The following is a 19,981-nucleotide window of genomic DNA, read 5'->3' on the forward strand; positions in this document are numbered from 1 at the left end:
CCAGATGTTTACACATGTAATAGAACTGTGGTAATAAAGTATTTGTACCTGTGCAGGGATAGACAAAACAATAGAACAAATGTGAGAAATCGTGCTTAGGCCTGTGTAGAAATAGAATTTAGTATCAGATGATGTTGAGTATATGATGATGATGATGACATTTGATATCATAGAATAGATGGATTATTTAATAAATAGTCTTAGAAAACTGGCTGGCTCTATGAAGGGAATAAGAAAAAACAAAACTGGATTTCCTACCTTTTTCTTTAGCCCCAAAATAAATTCTCTTGTCAGTGGAACTGTAAAAGTGTTAGGATAATTCACAGGGTCAGTATATTATCTTGGACATGAGAAAGTATTTAATTTCAAAGCAATGAATGGAAGCCAGGAAACATAAAGATAAGAACAAATTGGACTTTATAAAATTTTAAATTACACATGACAAGAAACTTTCTTTAAATAAGATTAATAGACATAACCTGGTAAAAATTTGTATTTGCAACACATGTCAAGGACAGGTTTCCTTACTATACAAAGATATATTAAAATCAGGAAGAAGAAAGAATAACAACCTAATAAAAGAATTGGCAAAATAGGAGCATGACATTTATAGGGAGAAAAAAGTAGCAAAAGCAACCAATAAAAATTTGAAGATTCTTTGCCTTACTTATAAGTGAAAAAAAAAAAAAAAGCATATTAAAGCAGAAAGATGCTATTTTAAAACAACTATCAGGCTTGTAAAAATGAAAAGGTTGATAAACCTAATATTGGAGATATGGGTGCTCATACTTGGTTAGTGGAAATGTAAATTTATTTATTGATTTTGGAGTGTAGTTTGGAACTATCTTTTAAACTTTCAAGTATCTTTTTTTTTTTAATTAATTAATTAATTAATTAATTAATGGCTGTGTTGGGCCTTCAATTCTGTGCGAGGGCTTTCTCCAGTTGCGGCAAGCGGGGGCCACTCTTCATCGCGGTGCGCGGGCCTCTCACCGTCGCGGCCTCTCCCGTTGCGGAGCACAGGCTCCAGACGCGCAGGCTCAGCAGTTGTGGCTCACGGGCCCAGTTGCTTCACGGCATGTGGGATCCTCCCAGACCAGGGCCCGAACCCGTGTCCCCCGCGTTGGCAGGCAGACTCTCAACCACTGCGCCACCAGGGAAGCCCCTCAAGTATCTTTTGACCCAGGAATTTTACATTAAAAAACATTTCCTGAAGATATATTAGCTATAAGTATTCACTGCTGAATGTACAAGGTTATTCATCAAAGCATTGTGTGTAGAATTACCAAACAAAATAAGACAAAAAGAAACAAACTAAATGTCCTTTTTATGGTGGACTGGCTAAAATAAAGTATAGTAACAAAGGAATACTAGGAAGTCGTTAACAAGAATGAGGTAGATTTACATAGGCTGATATGGAAAGGTGAAGGAGATATTAGTGAAAAAGCAAGTTGTAAGTCAATCTAAGTATGATCTTCTTCATGTAAAAAAAAAACCTTAGAAATATATGTTAATGTTTATATATAAGTAGAAATTTTATCCAAGAATACCCCCAAAAAACTGTTAATAATCGTTGTTTTGGCTTGGGGGAAGGAATTTGGAGGATTTGGGGAATGGATAAACTTTGTCATTTTAGTTTACACTCTGCTCTATGGTTTAGAATTTTTTGTTTCTTTTTACATGTATACTTGACAGTATCAAACAAACTGAAAGATAAAATCACTTTGAAAGAGGAACATTCTGTCTATAGTTGTTCCTTATGGCTAATGTGTGTGTATATTCACAAACACAATACTGGCTTAATGTTAGGTAAGGAAATATGAAGCACTGTAGTAAACTATATGTTGATCTTTTTGGAATCCTGGGATTTTTTTTTTCTCTGAATCCTACTTGGCATCATTGGGCTAAATTTGAATTCTGACTGCATGTTCTTTGGTCTCTTTCACATATCTTGGCTTTTACTACTTTTCTGTCATGTTGGTGAGGAGGATGGAGAGAAGTGTCACTTGGTGGTGGGAAGCAACAAAAACCCTCCATTTATTGTTTTGGTTGTGTTACATTGCATCTAGTATGTCAAGACATCTCATCTTCTCTGCTTTCACCTATGAGCTTCTAGGTTGGAAGTAGGGCTTATTCTTGAGTGACCACCACCTGGATGTCTAATCTAACGAGGCACTGAGTCAGAATTTTGTAGTCATGGTAGCTGAAGCTCAGACTTTCCCTGAACACTGACCAGAGACCATGTAAACTGTCACGGTTAATCCCTGATTGTTTGTATTTTAAGTGCATACTTAAAATTATTTATTATAATATAATATAACATAATATTGTCTTTTCTGGAAAATTCTTCAAAAAGAGGCTATTATATAATGAAACTGAGGAATTTTTTCTTAATTTGTAGAGATTGGCAAGCCTGGGTATAAGTAGGTATAAAAGTCCCAGGGAAGAGAGCGCCTAAGTCAGGTGCTGAAATGCTGGAAAGATAAAAAACCCCTTCTCTCTACCCTTCAGTTCTATATTCCCTTTCTTTTCTTCCCTTTTGCTTTACTTCTCTTTGTAGCTAGTCCTTCTATAGGTAGAATCATCTCTAAATAGATGTGGAATATAAGGGTTTGGTCTGTGGCAAGTTATTCTTCTGTGATTTTCTTTTCCCCTGCCTCTAAGATATGTAATATGAATTAAGTTGTGTTATTTAATAGTGTAACATGAACACGAAAGGTAGTTTTAAAGGAAAGAAGTCTTAAATCACCTTTAAAGATCTGTATTTATGTGTGTGATAAGATGGAAAGGGGGGAAGGGCCCTACTTCATATTCTTTATACCATGGAGACCATGTTTAATTCTATGCCATTCTTTAAAGCATCCACACACAAGCAGATATATGACAAAACTTCTGTTTCTTCTTCTGAATGCCCCAGCTATTGATTAATATTATCAGTTGCATGAAAAATGGTAGAGGAGTTAGTGACTGCTGTAGGGTTTTCTTGTTGTTTCTTTCTTACTTTCTTTTTTTTTTTTAATCTTTATTTATTTATTTGACTGCGCCGGGTCTTTAGTTGTGGCACGCGGGATCTTTGTTGCTGCGTGCAGGATCTTTTAGTTGTGGCATGTGAACTCTAAGTTGCGGCATGTGGGATCTAGTTCCCTGACCAGGGGTTGAACCCGCGCCCCCTGCACTGGGAGCACGGAGTCTTAGCCACTGGACCACCAGGGAAGTCCCTCATTGTTTCTTAAAATTTAATGAGCATGAGAATCTCCTGGGGGTGCTTATTAAAATTTCTGATTCCCTGGCTCCACACCCAGAGATTCTGATTCATGAAATTTGGGATAAGCCCAGAAATCTGCACTTCAAACATGCATCCCAGTTGTTACTATTCTAGGTTTTCAGTAAATCACACTTTGAAATATAGTACTTTAGCTGATCACTGGACAGTAGTTCGACATTTATAACTGAAACAGTTGCCAGAGTTCATAAAGTAGCTCTGTGTGTGTATGTGTGTGAGCATGTGTGTATGTATGTTACTGAGCATTTCATAGTCTTCCAAAGGCTCTGGAAGGAGAATGGAAACTGATGTAGCCTGGAAGATTTATGGTTGTCCCATAAATTTTAAGTTCACAAGTAATTATTGAACCCTACAACAAGGTCAGAGATGTTAGTATCTGTAGTGAAAGACTTACTGTATTAATACTCTTAAAAAAAAAAAAAGCAACAACTGTGAGTCCCCTTACTGACATTTTCATATGTATTTTTTTCCCTCTTGTATTATTTCTACTGCTGGTTTAGGAAAAAAGGGATTGATGAGTGTGTTATATTTAATCTTTTTCATTAATACAGAGATATGATTGAATTGATAAATTTAAATATGGTCTGTTCAAAGCTTTGGAGTTTGGGTACTATATGGTGTTATGAGTAATTTCACATGGTTAGTAAGGTATTTTGGGGGGTGAAAACTTTAGTATTTCTTGTTCCCTAGAAAGAAATTGTATCTGGAAATTCTCAGGGGAAATGTGTTTTGGTTATGTGGCATTAAGGAATTAATATACTTACCTATGTGTATACTTCGGATGCTCTTGGTTTGTGAAAAAGGATTTCTGGGTTTCTCCATAACAGTCTGTGTGTACTTTGGATACTGTTGTGTTTGTGCACGTGGGTACACATCTGTGTTTTACCATAGCACATTTTTTTTTTTTTGAATTGTAAGCAAATTAAATTATCCTGGCCCAAATTGTATCACATTTACTGAAATTATTGACATTTTTAGCAATGAAAATGTCAGAAAAGGAATTTGGGTGTTTTTAATTTTCAAGAAATGTTGATTTGTATTAAATTCATTGTTCAGAAACTCTAGTATAGTTGTGTTTTAAAACTGGCTGATTTTATATGCTTGTAAAGAAATTGAGCTTTTTATTTCTTGAATCCTGAATCTTCAGATCCCAGACAGTGCCTTCTTTTCACAGAGATGCTCAGTAAATCTTAGGTCAATAGAACATAAATGGAGTAAGTGACAAATATAATAAAGTTATCAGTAATGGAGACATTATTTATTTTAACAGTTTTGATAGCATGGTTTAAGGAATTAAACTTATTTAAATAGTGCTTTTTAATTTTTATAAAAATTGAGAACAAATTTAGCCCCCAAGATTTTTCTTTTACCTGTGTTTTATAATTTTAATACTGTAACGTGACCAAGACAAATTCTGGAAATTTATTGATGACAAAAAGTTGTTTTTCTCATATAGCCCCTTTTAGGAAAGTGAAAGCTGTACTGGCTTGGAGGTTTCTGCTTCATGCACCTCTGTATTTAAAATTATTCCAGTTTTCAGTTTTTAATGAAAATGGCTTGTTATGGGCTGTATATTCTTCATTTTTTAAAGATACAGTGAATTTTCACGCACTGAACATTTTAATTTGGCATCTAACGTACTGATTTGAAATTTAGCTTTTGAGATAAGGATGCTTATAAATATAGGTGCAGTTTATATTGTTAGTGCTTCCTTGCATGGATACTTCTAATTTCAGTGGCCTGATTTTTGCCTTTCATATCATTAATATTCAGAGAAAGTAGTTTTTGATATTTTTTAAATAAAGAAACTTAAAAAAAATTATGTAAGGGACTATGTATGATGTCTGGGACAAGAAGAGGCCAGAAATATATTGTTTAAAGAATCAAAATGAACATTCACATACACTGGTGTACGTTCATTTTATTTGTGCAAGAGTGCTGGTCATGTCAGAGGTATTTTGAAACGGTTGGTTCAGTAATTTGGCCTACTGTCTTTTTTTCTCTATAACAGTTTTTCTGTTTTCTACTACACCTTGCACATCCACCAATCCAAGACACCCTGTAGGTGAGTATTTTTCTAGTTATCAAATGGCATCACTTGTTCCCAAGACAGTTGCCGCTTCACTAAAACTAGGCTTTATTTTTCTACTATGAGATATCTGGTTAATTGATTTCACAGAGTGTATCTTATTCCATAACTTCAAAAATTACCAGCAAACTGCTGAGGAGCCGATTTTACATTATAGAAAAATCACAATAGGTTTAAACTTTTTTCTGAATTTTTAAATACTATTCTCACACTCTATTCTTTCTGAAATTTCATTTCAAAAACCGGAGAATTAGGACAGCTTGGCTATTTAAATAAAATATGAAAGTTTATTTTAATATTCTGAGATAACATGGGGTAAGGAATTAAAAAAGGAAACTTGTTTTAGTAGTATTTTTAAATTTTTCTGGAAATTAAGGATGTTTTTCCTTTAAAGGCTTCAGAGAAAATTTCGAAAATATTCCCTGGCTATTGGTATTGCATATAGTTAGATTAATTCTCAGTCCATGTAATTATATATTCATGGACCAGAAAGGCAGAGCCTTTTTATTTTTCTATATTTGTCTTAGACTTTTTTCCTGATTTTTTTTTCCCCCTCTAGGTTTTCAAATATAATTTTAAAAAGTTTACTTATAAAGATACTTTCCTAAAATCTTTGGAAATAAAAAGGTTACTAGAGTATCATTATTATGTTCAGTTTGCTAATTTTGCGAGGTTTGGATGAGAAAAGGAAAGAAAAAGAAAAAAAAAACCTTATGTATCTAGTTCAGCCTTGCACATAAGTTTAAAACACCTACAGTATTGCATTGTTTAACTTCTGGCTTTGTAAAGTTTTTTATTTATTATCACTTAACCTTCTGTTGCTTTGCCCATACTCTTTGATATTTGCTAGCAGCTAGATGTTCTCAACACATATAGAAAACCTAACCTACAAATACTAGACTGCAAGGCAGTATTTCATTTTTTAAAAAAGGCATGTTGTCTCGTCTCTCCCTGGGCATGTGGTAACTTGCATGGCTGAATTAGGGTAGGTAGTTTTGTGAGGTTTCTCAGTAAGCTGTGTAGTTTGTTAGTCTTTTTCATATAATCACCTTTCTCTCCCTGCTGACTTTCCCTAGTTTTATCAGCAACAGGTGTTGGTCACTGTCTTCCACATACCATGCCTGATTTGGGTGGCATGTAATAAAAAAAAAATTTTTTTTTTTTTTTTTTGGAATCAAATGCCTCTCTTGCCTTTGTGCTCCTGTGTGGTTCCTTCCTTTTGCCAATATTTATGCTTGTTTTTCTCTTATGAATCTTCTACATGAACTTTGGAAAACAGTAATCCTTGGATTTTCAAGATCCAGGATAAGAGGGTGCGTGTTTGCAGAAAAGGTCAAAATTTGAGAGTCCTGAAGGAGTTGTACTGTACAACTGTTCTGGATTGGTGGATATGCAAATATTAAAGGAAGGGAAGGAGCAAATGTTACTTTTGATGTGAGTGATCATAACATCTACATTTCCGATTTGGGGGAAAATTTTATTTGAGTATCTTTCATCTGGCTTATTATTAAATTGGCAGTACATTTTATTTTACACAGGAGATTTAAAGCTATATAAAATATAGTATTTAAAAAAATTCATGCAAGTGGTAGACTTACTCATTAAAGAAAAATAATCCTTTTGAATTTTAGGAATGTTTCTGATAATCCTAATCATTTAAATTATTTGATTCTTATTTCTGTATCTTGTACATTATATAGGTTAATTGAAATGTGTTTAAGAGAAAATAGTAGAGAACTTTAGAAGTAGAGTTCTCAAATTAAATTGAAGAAAGATAGACATTTTTAACATTCTTACGCTCGTTAAAAGCATTTAAGAGATGTCATAATAATCTGTGAGAATTTGTTGATGGGCTGTTGAGCTGTTGTTGACTTTTATGTAAAGGACAGTAGTTCTGTTTGGCAACTTATTAATAGCCAACCTGGTCTTTATTGGCATGCGTTGGCAGGTTGTGACTGAAGCTATGGTTAAGACTCTTTTTAACACCTGAGGGAACTTTATTTTCTATTTTCTGAAGTGGGAGTATCTCATAGCTTTTAGCTAATTTATTTATTGTTCTTTAGAGATTAAGGGTATTTTGTGACTATTTTTTAGAAGATTGAATTAAGGTAATGGGAGGTAAACAAGTGGTTCAGCAGGTAGTTCATTAATTTTAAGCTCTAGGGTGGTACATCTTGGTTAAAATATTTATTTAATTCATATGTTGAGTGATTTTAGCCAATGTGCACGAACATGTAAACTATGTCTCTTTTTCTTCTTTGTGCTTCCTGATAATCACTCTTAAGTGGGTGACATATAGGTACATGCTTATCTCTTTATTTGCAGCATATTTTATAGTGATGTTTTGCTTTATTTATATGATAGATAAGTGGAACAATTTGATGCCTTTATACTATTAATATATACTGAATAGGAATAATAAAATAACAAAAAAATACTCCTTTTCTTAGGTGGGGTAAGGGTAGATAGAAGCTGTATGTATGGCTTGTGCATCATATCTTGAACAGCTTAAATACTGGGGCTGAAAGTAATTATAGTAACAGGCCTGACAGATTTAATGTATTAGGGGGTTACTGTGTAGGCTTTAGAATAATAACTATTTGAATTTTTAATGCCAGTTCTTTCCTTAATTAGATTTTTCGTGAAGCTCGAAGAACAGTACCTAGTATTGTTTACATGCCTCACATTGGTGATTGGTGGGAAGCTGTCAGTGAAACTGTGAGAGCAACTTTTCTGACTTTGCTACAAGATATACCGTCATTTTCACCCATATTTTTATTGTCTACCTCTGAAACCATGTACAGTGAACTGCCTGAAGAGGTAAGAACTCATTAAATATTTATCTTTTCTTATTATATGGTTTTAAAATAGATGACCTTGTAAATTTGGCACATTTTAGTTATTATAAAATCAGTACTGTCAAGGTTCATGCCTTGGTTGTACCACTTATTAGCCATGTGACTTAAGTTAGTTAACATTTTAAGTTTCAGTTTCTTTTTTTTGGTATGTATTTTGATATATTTCTCGGTGATGTGAATTTTGAGATAATTCATGCTTAGACCGGACCTCGACATATATAGTACCTACTAAGAAGATATTAGCTGTATCATCATCAATGCCATTATAATTATCCTTCTCGTTCTTATCACCTGTTAGATTATTTGGTGAGATTTGACCTTTCAGCTCTTTCATTGGTAGCATCACGTTAAGCTGAAGATTATTATGACTGTGCATATTTTTCAAATCTGATATTTAGCGTTTGAATTCAAATCCAACTCAATAGTAGAGTATAAGATAAAAATCACAGTTGTTTCAGAAAAAAATTAGTAGATCAACTCATGTGAATGAAATTGATTTTTAAGAAATTATTTTAACATTCTGAGCTTACTAGGTTTTGAAATAATCTCCTTTCGAAATGCTTAGAAATATTTTGCCCAGGCAACACAGTTCTTATAAAAAATTTACATGTTTCAAATGCTATAATATAAATCTTGATTATGTAGAATTTTATGATTCAGATTTTTTTTTTTACCAAGTTCTTTTGTTCTGTTTTAGCTCTTATCTGTCTTGTTGCTAAACTGGATTTGTACAACTTACTACTCTTGTAAGAATTATATTAAATGTAGACTAGTTCATTTTTTGTTATTCAGAATCTGATATTATTTCGAGACCATTAATCAAAATATTTTTTATCACAGGGAGCAATGAAGTTTAGTGGAAAGGTGTATGTAGTAAGAGTCAGAAAAACCTTGGTATGGACTTACTTGTCTTTTGATTTTGGATAAATATTTGAACCTAGAGTAGCTTCAGTTTCCTCACCTATAAAACGTGGATAATAACAGACAGGCTTGTTGGTGTGAGACAATATATGTGAGTTTATTTTGGAAGCTACAGAGCTATAATATGTTTGGTATTATATTAGTATTATAAAGTAAGAATGCACTCGAAATTGATTTAGGAGAGTGGACTGAACCTGGACATAAACTAGGAGCCACTTTTACAAATTAGATCCTCACTGTCAACTAGTTTTATTATAACTTTATAAAAAATAAAGAAAATTGGGATAATTAAGGGCTCTAGTTAGGAATATATACTTACCTGAAGTTTCCTTATATTGTTTGAAAAATTTGTAAATAAAAGTCTTACTGAACCTATCTTCTTGATACACAGCAATTTTAATTTTGCCTATTCTTGTTGTCTATTTGCATATGTGATTTTATTGTTGGTTTAGTTTTTTAAAAAACTAACATTGCATCTATATATTTTCAATGTTGCAATATTGTTATAATTTTTAGTGGATTCAAAAAGCCTACTGGTGAGTAGGCTTTTTTCATTATTTGTTTACCAATAACCTTAATTAATAGCTAAAATATTAAAAATTTACTAACATTGAATCCTGAAATTTCAGCCCCCCCCCCCCCTTTGTCTTCTGTATTCTTTGCCCTTATTATAGCAAATAGCTACTAAAGCTATCATGGATATTCACATTGTGGGTGAAGATTATGGGGTTTTTCTTAGACTACTGATTACATAACATTTTATACTAATTGTCCCTAGGAAAGCCTCCTCTGCCCCCGAGGCTTTCATTTTAATTTCAGCTTTGCCATTAGTATATTGCTTTGGTTAGGTCACAGACTGAAATAGTAGTGAATAATACTTAGCACGTACTGATAAATATTTGGTAAATGAATGAAAAGCATGGAGAGTTGCAGACTGAGTAACTGTAGGTTAGCAAGGTGCCAGATCTATGGAAGAAGACATGAAGTAGACAGTGGGTAGCAAAAACTAAGTGATTCTAAAAGAAAGAAAGAAATAGCCAGTTACTATAGTGTATTTAAGAAAATACAATGGTAAGTTAAAATAACAGTAAGATACAGATTTTAACCTATCAAATAGGCCAAAAAAAAAAAAGAGTTGGATAAACTCTCTCCAGGACAGTTCATAGTAATAGATTTAAATATGTCTATTTGTTTTAGCTCAGCAATACCATTTATAGGTAAGTAGATTTTCATAGATAAAAAAGATACAACACAGACAACACAAAGTATCATGGCCTTTCTTCATGGACAAACATAAAGATACAGCACAGGCAACACAAAAAGTACAAGAGTATTTATCATAGCCTTTCTTCATCGATTGGAAACTAAATGTCCTAGAGTAGGGGATTGATTTTAGTGGATTCCTTCCATGAAATACAATGAGACCATTAAAAATATTGATGTAGAAGACATTTAATGTCATGAAAAGATGTTTGAATGTATTGCTAATAATTGCAGATATTAAATCAATATATATGGCATTATCTGGGTTTATATAGAAATAATTATATGTTATATAGTCATATATAAAAAACTATGTATATGTAACTATTAATAGAAATGTTAATAGTAATTATCTCTGGGTCTTAAGATTATAGTTATTTTTGTTATCTGTTTTCTAAATCTTCTGTAATAAGTGCTGCTGTTCTCATCAGAAAATAAACTCTTTCAGAGATGAAAAGAAAAGGTTCTCCACTCAATTTTTAAAAATGACACCAAACAAAAAAAATTAGTCATCATGGGACTAATATTAGGGATACAAAAATGTTTTCTTTTTGTGGGACAGAGTGCCAATCTCATCTTTTGGAGCCCTTTTAAAATTCTCTTGTAAATGTGTCTTTGTATAGCTCTCCCTTTTCTAATCCCAAAGTAAGACAATGCATTGGGATATTGAGAAAAACATTAGAACTTCTATTCACTTTTATTTTTCATATTATCTTAAAAATGTGTGTGTATGTTTCATAATAGAAATAGTAATATTAGTAGAATAGTACATTTAAGTAAGTATGTATATACTGGAGGGAGTATTTTTTTTTTAATTAATTAATTAATTTATTTTTGGCTGCGTTGGGTCTTCATTGCTGCGCGCCGGCTTTTCTCTAGTTGCAGAGAACGGAGGCTACTCTTCGTTGCGGTGCACGGGCTTCTCATTGCGGTGGCTTCTCTTGTTGCGGAGCACGGCCTGTAGGCGCGCGGGCTTCAGTAGTTGTGGTGCACAGGCTTAGTTGCTCCGCAGCATGTGGAATCTTCCTGGAGCAGGGCTCAAACCCGTGTCCCCTGCATTGGCAGGCGGATTCTTAACCACTGTGCTACCAGGGAAGTCCTTTTTTTTTTTTTTTAATGCTATTCTTGTCTGCTTACATTCTTTTTTTTTTTTTTTTTTTAATGTATGTATGTATGTATGTATGTATGTATGTATGTATGGCTGTGTTGGGTCTTCGTTTCTGTGCGAGGGCTTTTCTCTAGTTGTGGCAAGCGGGGGCCACTCCTCATCGCGGTGCGCGGGCCTCTCACTATCGCGGCCTCTCTTGTTGCGGAGCACAGGCTCCAGACGCGCAGGCTCAGCAATTGTGGCTCACGGGCCAAGTTGCTCCGCGGCATGTGGGATCCTCCCAGACCAGGGCTCGAACCCGCATCCCCTGCATTGGCAGGCAGATTCTCAACCACTGCGCCACCAGGGAAGCCCTTTTTTTTTTTTTTTTTAAAGTATCATTTATTGAGTTTGATATGCACAAGTGTCAAGTCTGGAGGTAGTATTTTCAAATTTTTTTACTGATTAGGTGTTTCATCAAAAAAAAACAAACAAACCATTGGAAATCATTGTTCTAGACCAGCTGTTATCAAAGTGTGGCCCAAGGACCCTTGTGGGCCCCACGAGACTTTCAGAGGTTTGTCACATTCCTCTTTTTTGCAACTATGTATCTTCTTGAATATGGGTTTTCTTCATGTATACTAATCAGAGCAACATTACTATAAGAGATTGAATGCAGAGGCAGAAAATGAGAATCCAGTTGTCTTTTATTAAGCCAGACATAAGAGAGATTTGAAGAAATGTAAAACAGTGCCACTTTCTCACTAAATTTTTAAAATATATATATAATGTTTTATATTTTGGAAAAATATGTCTTTCAAAAGAATATATATATATATTTTACATTTATTTTATTGAAGTATAGTTGATTTAGTGTTGTGTTAATTTCTGCTGTACAGCAAAGTGATTCAGTTATACATATATACGTTCTTTTTCATATTCTTTTCACAGGATATCGAATATAGTTCCCTGTTCTATACAGTAGGGCCTTGTTGTTTATACATTCTTTTTAAAAAAAATTAATTAATTAATTAATTAATTAATTTTTGGCTGCATTGGGTCTTCGTTGCTGCACACGGGCCCTCTCTAGTTGCAGCGAGCAGGGGCCACGCTTCGCTGCAGTGCGCAGGCTTCTCATTGCAGTGGCCTCTCCTGTTGCAGAGCACGGGCTCCAGGAGTGTGGGCTTCAGTAGTTGTGGCGCGCGGGCTCTAGAGCGCAGGCTCAGCAGTTGTGGTGCATGGGCTTAGTTGCTCTGCAGCCTGTGGAGTCTTCCTGGACCAGGGCTCGAACCCGTGTCCCCTGCATTGGCAGGTGGACTCTCAATCACTGTGCCACCAGGGAAGCCCTATACATTCTATATGTAATAGTTTGCATCTACTAATCCCAAACTCCCAATCCAACCCTCTCCCTCGGTAATCACAAGTCTGTTCTCTATGTCTATGATTCTGTTTCTGTTTCGTAGATAAGTTCATTAGAAGAATATATTTTTTAATGTTAACATGTAATAGGTTTTAAATGAATACATAATTTGGAAGGTTCTTAGTTTTAATTTCTAGTACATAAATATTGACAGATATAATCCAGATAAGCAAAAGCTCTTTTGGGTTCTTGAGTAATTTTTAAGAGTTTAATAAAGTGTGGAGACCAAAACATTTGAGACTCTCTGACCTAGACCACAAGTTCTTTGAGAGGAGGGGACTGTCTTACTGCCCTTCGCTTCCTGACACAGTGGAATTGGTTAGTAAATGTTTGTTGCATGAAAAAAGAAACTGTTTAATCATCACAAAGGCTTTAAGTAACTCCTGCCTAGCCTCATGCGTCTTGTTTTTTTTTTGCAAAATTCTAGTGTAAGTAAATTTACTTCTGTGGACCCTGAAGACCTTTTCTGAGAATTTGGAGAATTTTAATTGCTATATATGAGAATTGCAAGTTATTTCTCTTCAGGAGAATTAGAAAAAAGAATCAAAGGTTGAGCATAGTAAAGAGACTTTTAAACAAGGAAGCAGATAAAAGTAGAAATATTTGCAGGAAGGAAAGCAGACTTTGGAATTGCACTTAAATTTCTGAAGAGATTCACAGTATGTACTTTGGCATTAAATTATGGGCAGGCTCAGAATGGTATAATTCAGTATATTAGAAGTGAATTTTAAAGAAATATCTCCTCAGCTACACTGATGAAAGTAAAGATTACATACAGTATTTTGTCTTCTCAGTATTTCATGTCATTTTATGTCTCTCAGTTTATGGTGGGATCTGGGAGGTAAAAATCAGTAACTTAAGTAGAAACATCAAGTAGGGACATTGAAAACTCAGATAAATGATCATGTATACAAGAGAAATATCTTAGTATTAAATTTTTGGTTGTAAAACAATTTTATTATTTCTTAAAATTTAAGAGGAAGGTGATCCTCCCAAATTTTTTTTTAAATTAAAAATGGTATAGTAAATGAACATGAATTATTACTATTTTAAGGTATGTTAAATACTAATGTTTATATTAAAAATAAATAAATAAATAAACAAATTAAAAAAAAAAAAAAGACCTAAAACTATAAAACCCTTAGGAAAAAACATAGGGGAAAAGCTCCATGACATTGGATTCGTCAGTGATTTCTTGGATAAGATACCAAAAGTACAGGTAACAGAAAAAATAGATAAATTGGACTTAATCAAAAATAAAACTATTAATAGATTGAAAAGACAATACACTGAATGGGAGAAAATATTTGCAAATCATATATCTGATAAGGGGTTGATACCCAGAGTATATAAAGAACTCCTACAACTCAGCAACAGAGAAAACCCCAAACAGCTAGTTCAAAAGTGGGCAAAGTACTTAAATAGATTTTCTCCAAAGATGATACTCAAATGGCAATAAAGCACATGAAAAGATGCTGAACATCACTAATCATTATGGAAATACAAATCAAAGCCACAATGAGATACCACTTTATACCCAATAGGATGGCTACTGTCAGAAAAACAGAAAATAACAAGTGTTGGTTAGGATGTGAGGGAATTGGATCCCTTCTGCATTGCTGATGGAAACATAAAATTGTGCAGCCTCCGTTGAAAATAAATGGTTTGGTGTGGTGATTTCTTAAAGGATTAAACAAAATTACCATATGATCCAGCAATTGTACTTCTGGATATATACCCAAAAGAAGTGAAAGCAGGGATTCAAACAGATGTTTGTATACCCATGTTCTTAGCAGCATTATTCACAGTAGCCAAAAGGTAGAAATCAACAGATGAATGGATAAACATAATGTGGCATATACATACAGTGTAACATTATTTAGCTTTAAAAAAGAAGGAAATTTTGACACATTCTACAACAAGAGTAACTACAGCATGGGTAAATCTTAGGACATTATACTAAGTGAAATAAGCCAGTCGCAAAAGGACAAATATTGTATGATTCCTCTTTACAGGGTTCCTAGAGTAGTCAGATTCGTAGAGATAGAAAGTAGAATGGTGGTTGACAGGACCTGGGGAAAGGGAGAGTGTAGGGAGTTAATGTTTAATGGGTAGAGTTTCAGTTGGGGAGGATGAAAAAGTTTTGAAGGTAGATAGGTAGTGATGACTGCACAACCATGTGAATACACTTAATGCAACAGGCTGTACAACTTAAAAATGTTAAAATGGCAAATTTTGTTATGACCATTTTACCACAAATTTAAAAAGAAAACTACAATTTAAAAATGGGCTAAAGGGTTGAATAGGCATTTTACCAAAGAGTATATATATTCTTAGGGTAATAAGCACAAGAAAAGATTCTCAATATCATTAGTCATTCAGGATTGAGATACCACTGCACACGCAACTAGGATAGCTATAATCACAAAGACAGACAACACCAAGTGTTGACAAGAATGTAGGAAACTTGAATCCTTGTGTATTGCTGGTGGAATTGTAAAATGGTATAGCCACTTTGGAAAAGTTGGCAGTTCTTAAAGTGTTAGACGTAAACTCATAACATGACTCAGCATTTCCACTCCTAGGTAACTACTCCAGAGAAATATAAACATACGTTCACACAAAAACTTGTACGCCAGTGTTCCTACTAGTATTATTCATCACGGTGGAAATAACCCAAGTATTGATTAATTGGTGATTGGCAAAACAAAATGTCGTATATATACGTAGAGTGAAATGTTATTCAGCAATAAGTGGAGTGAACTACTGATACATTTTCCAGTGCGGGTGAGCCTCAATATATTATGCTAAAAGTGAGAGAAACTAGACACAAAAGACTACCAATTCTATGATATGCAATTTCTAGAAGAGACAAATTTCTAGACACAGAAACCAAATCATTGGTTGTCAGCTGGGAGTGTAAGTGTGGATGGACTGCAAATGGGCACAAGGGAACTTTTTGGAGGTAATGGAAATATTCTAAAACTGACCTGTGATGGTTGCACAGCTGAATTAATTTACTAAAAATTATTGAACTTAAAAAAAGTTTAATGAGAGATAGTAGAAGGTATGTCTAAGTTTATCTGGGAAAGTCAGAGAAAGCATCACCCAGAAAGCACTGGCTTGAGTAGAGAGTTAAAAAAAAAAACCAAAAAAACAGTTTAGGAAAGAGTGAGTAGCATCTATAAAGACTGTTGTGAACCAGTGTGAAAGAGAACATGATTCATTGAGGGAATTATATAAGGTTTGTCTTGTTGCAGTATGAAGTTTGAGGCTGGGAATGTCAGAAGATAGGAGTGAATTTACAGAAAAACAAGCTGTTGGTAATAATCAGAGAAGCTGATATCAGGGGGATTATTGTAGATTTGCTCTTGGTATGCTTTTACATTTACCAGGTTCAACACAATGTTGAAAAATGATCAGAAGGAAGAATATTTAAAACAAACTAAATATTTTACTACCCTTGAACAAAATCCTGGTACTTCTAGGGTATTGTGTTCTGTTTATTTTTCAAGACCCAGTTAATGTTAGCATTTTCTGCTATATCTTATCTAATGCCTCTTCACCCATGCCCCTTGCAGGGTCTTCTCTGTTTCACTACCTCTGTTATAACACTTCTGGCATGGTATCATAATGCTTTCTTATGAGACTGAAGAGACTTGACAGCAGGAAGTAAGCCTATTTTCTTCAAGTTTTTGACTGCAGTGTTTGGCATGATATTTGACACATGATGGATGTTCAGTGGTAAATTTGCTTGCCAGAACTTTGAAGGGAAGGCCAGCAAAATATAGATCGAGGAATTGGAGGGGTTTTTACATGAAGGTAGTCTTCAAAGAAAATATCGGAAGGTCACAAGGTGAAATTTTATGTAAACTCTTTAAGGATTTGGTTTTGGGTTGACGTAAATAATTTCCCATCTAAATATTGAATTCTGGTGGCTACTTTTCATTGTCTTTTCTCTGTCTTAGGATTTTAGAGTTAGAAAAGACCTTCAGAGCTTATATAATCTAGTCTTCTCTATTTATTCACTTTGTGACCTCAAGCCAGTTACTTAAACCTTTCCAAGCCTAGGTTTTTTCATCTGTAAAATGAGGGACTCCCTATCTACCTCATTGTTACAAAGATAGATTAAAATAATATTTAAGTAATTCTTCATTTCACAGTCTGCAGTTCAATAAGTGGCTAGACATAACAAATTGAATGGACTATCCAAAGTTTACTAGAAATATGTACCTATATTTGGGCTAGGATCTGATGTTTTAAATTTTAATCCAGTATTTCCACACTGTCATGGTTGGTACTTCTTTCCATATTAGTGACCTTTCCCCTTTTTTATGTGCAGTTTTCAATTTGATGTGGGCTGGGTAACAAAATCACAAGCTTTATTCATTCAGTATATGCTTATTAAGCATTGCTAGGTGCCAGGCATGGTGGTGGGTATAGGAAAACAGATGAGTTCTGTTCTCAGGGAGTTTACTATCTTGAAGAAGGAAACAGACCTAGGAAAACATGAATTAAATAAAGTGTATCGACAAATGTGGATGATGTAAAGAGGATTTAAACAGCATATCTTGCAAGGGGGACATCTGGGGTCAACGTCTTTATAGAGCAGGTGAACAAAGGAGAGGTGGCAATCACTAACTGGAAGGAGTTGAGGGATATGAGCATGACTGGCTTAATTTTGCTTGGGAGTTTTGCATGGAAGGTGGTGTCATTGTGGAGTATTCTTTGGTGAGATCGAAGGTATAGTTTTTCTGCAGTGAACTCAGGATTCCAGAGGATACAGTAGAATAGACTTAGTAGGGAAAGAGCCCAGGAAGGGAAGTTGGTGGATAGGAAGTACACAGAAACAGCTTAAGATCAGGCAATGCTGTTAGCATCCTCTCAGCTCTCTATTGTAAATAAGTTGTAGATAATTACTTTTCAGCTCTTATGCAACAGCTCTTTGAGATTGTTGCCATCTGACTATTACAATCAACTATCCTTTTTTATATTATAGTATAATTTATTAATGACTTGAGCAACTGGATCATTCTTTCATTCTTGTTTATTCCATGAGGTTGAACCTCTCAACAGCATAGCCTAAGACTAGGTTAACCTTAACCGCGCATGAATGTTCAATGAACATTGAAAATGGTACCGAAGTTGAAGAAATTATAATTTGGTATAATATGTAAGCTTTTAATTCTCTAAATATTTAATGTCTTTGTGTGTGTGTGTATGTGTGTAGGTTAAATGTATCTTTAGAATACAGTACGAAGAGGTCTTGTATATTCAAAGGCCTATTGAAGAGGACAGAAGAAAGTTTTTCCAAGAACTGATTCTCAATCAGGCCTCAATGGCTCCACCACGAAGGAAACACACTGGTAAAGTTCCTAAAGCCTTTAGGAAAATGGGTGGGTTGGAGTTAAGAGATACCCTATCTTGGAGTCATCTTTTTAAAAAACCCATTTCTTTGTGGAAATGAAGACAGTTTTTCAGGTTCTGTTTAACTTTAGATGAACACACGTGGAAGTGGCCATTGTGTTTACCTGACTTGAGGAGATTGGGAAGTACAGCCTCATTGTTAAAGCTTTACTAATGAGTGACTGTTTATGAAGTAGTCTCCTTATCACTTCAATCCAGATGCTCTGGGTAGATTTCACATTCTGAGGCTCAAAAAGTCATAGAAAAGGTCTTTGGTTCTGCTGTGTTTTAGTCACTTTAAGTACTAAGGACTCGAACTGTCAGGTTGTGAACAACAGGTGTTGTGCTGATTGCTTTCTGGGCCAGGGTGGTTTTGTTGGGCCAAGAACTGGTTAGAACATTTGCCTTTTCTGGTTTATTTTATTTATTAATTGATTTTTCAAATATTTATTGAGCACCTATTATGTTAGATACATTATGCTAGGCACTTGGAAATCTATCATGGCTTTCTTTAAGCATTAGAGTTTTCTTGGATTTGGGCCTAATAGCATTAAGAGGGGCCTCAAAATTAGATTTTCAGTCCCCTGACTTAAGTAAGGACTGCATGCTAAGTCATTCAAACGAGAGTTTCTTTTCCTAAAACTAAAGGTGCAAAAAGATAAGATCCCCTTGCCTAATCTTTCATCCTCTTCTAGAAAATAGCAGTCCTGTTTGTTAAAAAAAATTTTAAGCCTCTTTCTTTTCGTTCTGCTTTTTATGTTTCTCGTAGCTGTTCTTATAGGATATTAAATACATTTCCCATCCCTGCCAACTCCTTGCTTTTTCATACTTCTTTGTTTTCCAGTGGTTATATTATCCAATACTTTGTTTTTCAGTGGCTATATTATCCAATACTTCAATAATTTTATTGTCCTTTAGTGGCTCCTTTTCACATTTTCTCAGTGCTTTTGAGATGAACATCTATCAAATGACTGTAGCTGTGGGGTTTTCCCCATAGAAACCTTGGAATATTCAACATGGAAGTTATACCTTCTGATTATTGGTTGTTGCCTTCTGTTAATCTAAATAACAGCATTTAAAATATTTCATTATTAAAATGATTCATTTTAATAAAGTATCTTGCATGTTCCTAGACATATTTCAGTCCCGTATATCTGAATTGTCTATGTTAAGGCTGAACATAATTCTTTTTCTTTTTGAGTTGCTCCTGTTGACTTTCATTTTTCATCTTAGGGGCTATTTAGAAATCGGCGAGAATACTTAGGATTTTAATCCTGAGCTTCAGTGTGATATCAGGAAAATCTTTTAAGGAATTAGAGAGCATTATGGTTAGGCAAGTTAATACTTTACCTTCTAAGAAGATGTTTTGTTTGTTTTACAGTAGATAGTGAATACCATAGATTTTATATATAACACTTAAGCCTGGGTTTTCCATCTTCTTCATGTCTTTGGGATTCTTTTTTTAGTTACTATTTTTTTTTTCCACTCCCTGCAGGTGCCATTTACTATCCCAACTGTGTTGTAGTAAGAATATGAGGGTAGGAGACTTGTCTAAAGTTAGAAGTCTTTGGGAATGGGAAGGATCAAAGAATTATTCCTTGCCCGTTTAAACTTCATGCATATAAGGCAACCTCATTTTGAGAAACATCTTTAA

General features: G+C 34.4%; 1 protein-coding gene across 2 annotated transcripts in view; it reads left to right on the forward strand.

Annotated features, from left to right (window-relative positions):
• Positions 1 to 19,981, forward strand: part of ATAD2B (ATPase family AAA domain containing 2B) — a 155,932-nt gene that overhangs the window by 92,105 nt on the left and 43,846 nt on the right. For both annotated transcript variants that reach the window (XM_059893536.1, XM_059893537.1), the window contains exons 19-20: positions 8,007 to 8,192; positions 18,152 to 18,287. In XM_059893536.1, the coding sequence (XP_059749519.1) occupies positions 8,007 to 8,192; positions 18,152 to 18,287 (322 nt within the window). The remainder of the gene's footprint in view (positions 1 to 8,006; positions 8,193 to 18,151; positions 18,288 to 19,981) is intronic.

This window comes from Balaenoptera ricei, chromosome 13 (assembly GCF_028023285.1).
Source record: "Balaenoptera ricei isolate mBalRic1 chromosome 13, mBalRic1.hap2, whole genome shotgun sequence".
Lineage (NCBI taxonomy): Eukaryota > Metazoa > Chordata > Mammalia > Artiodactyla > Balaenopteridae > Balaenoptera > Balaenoptera ricei.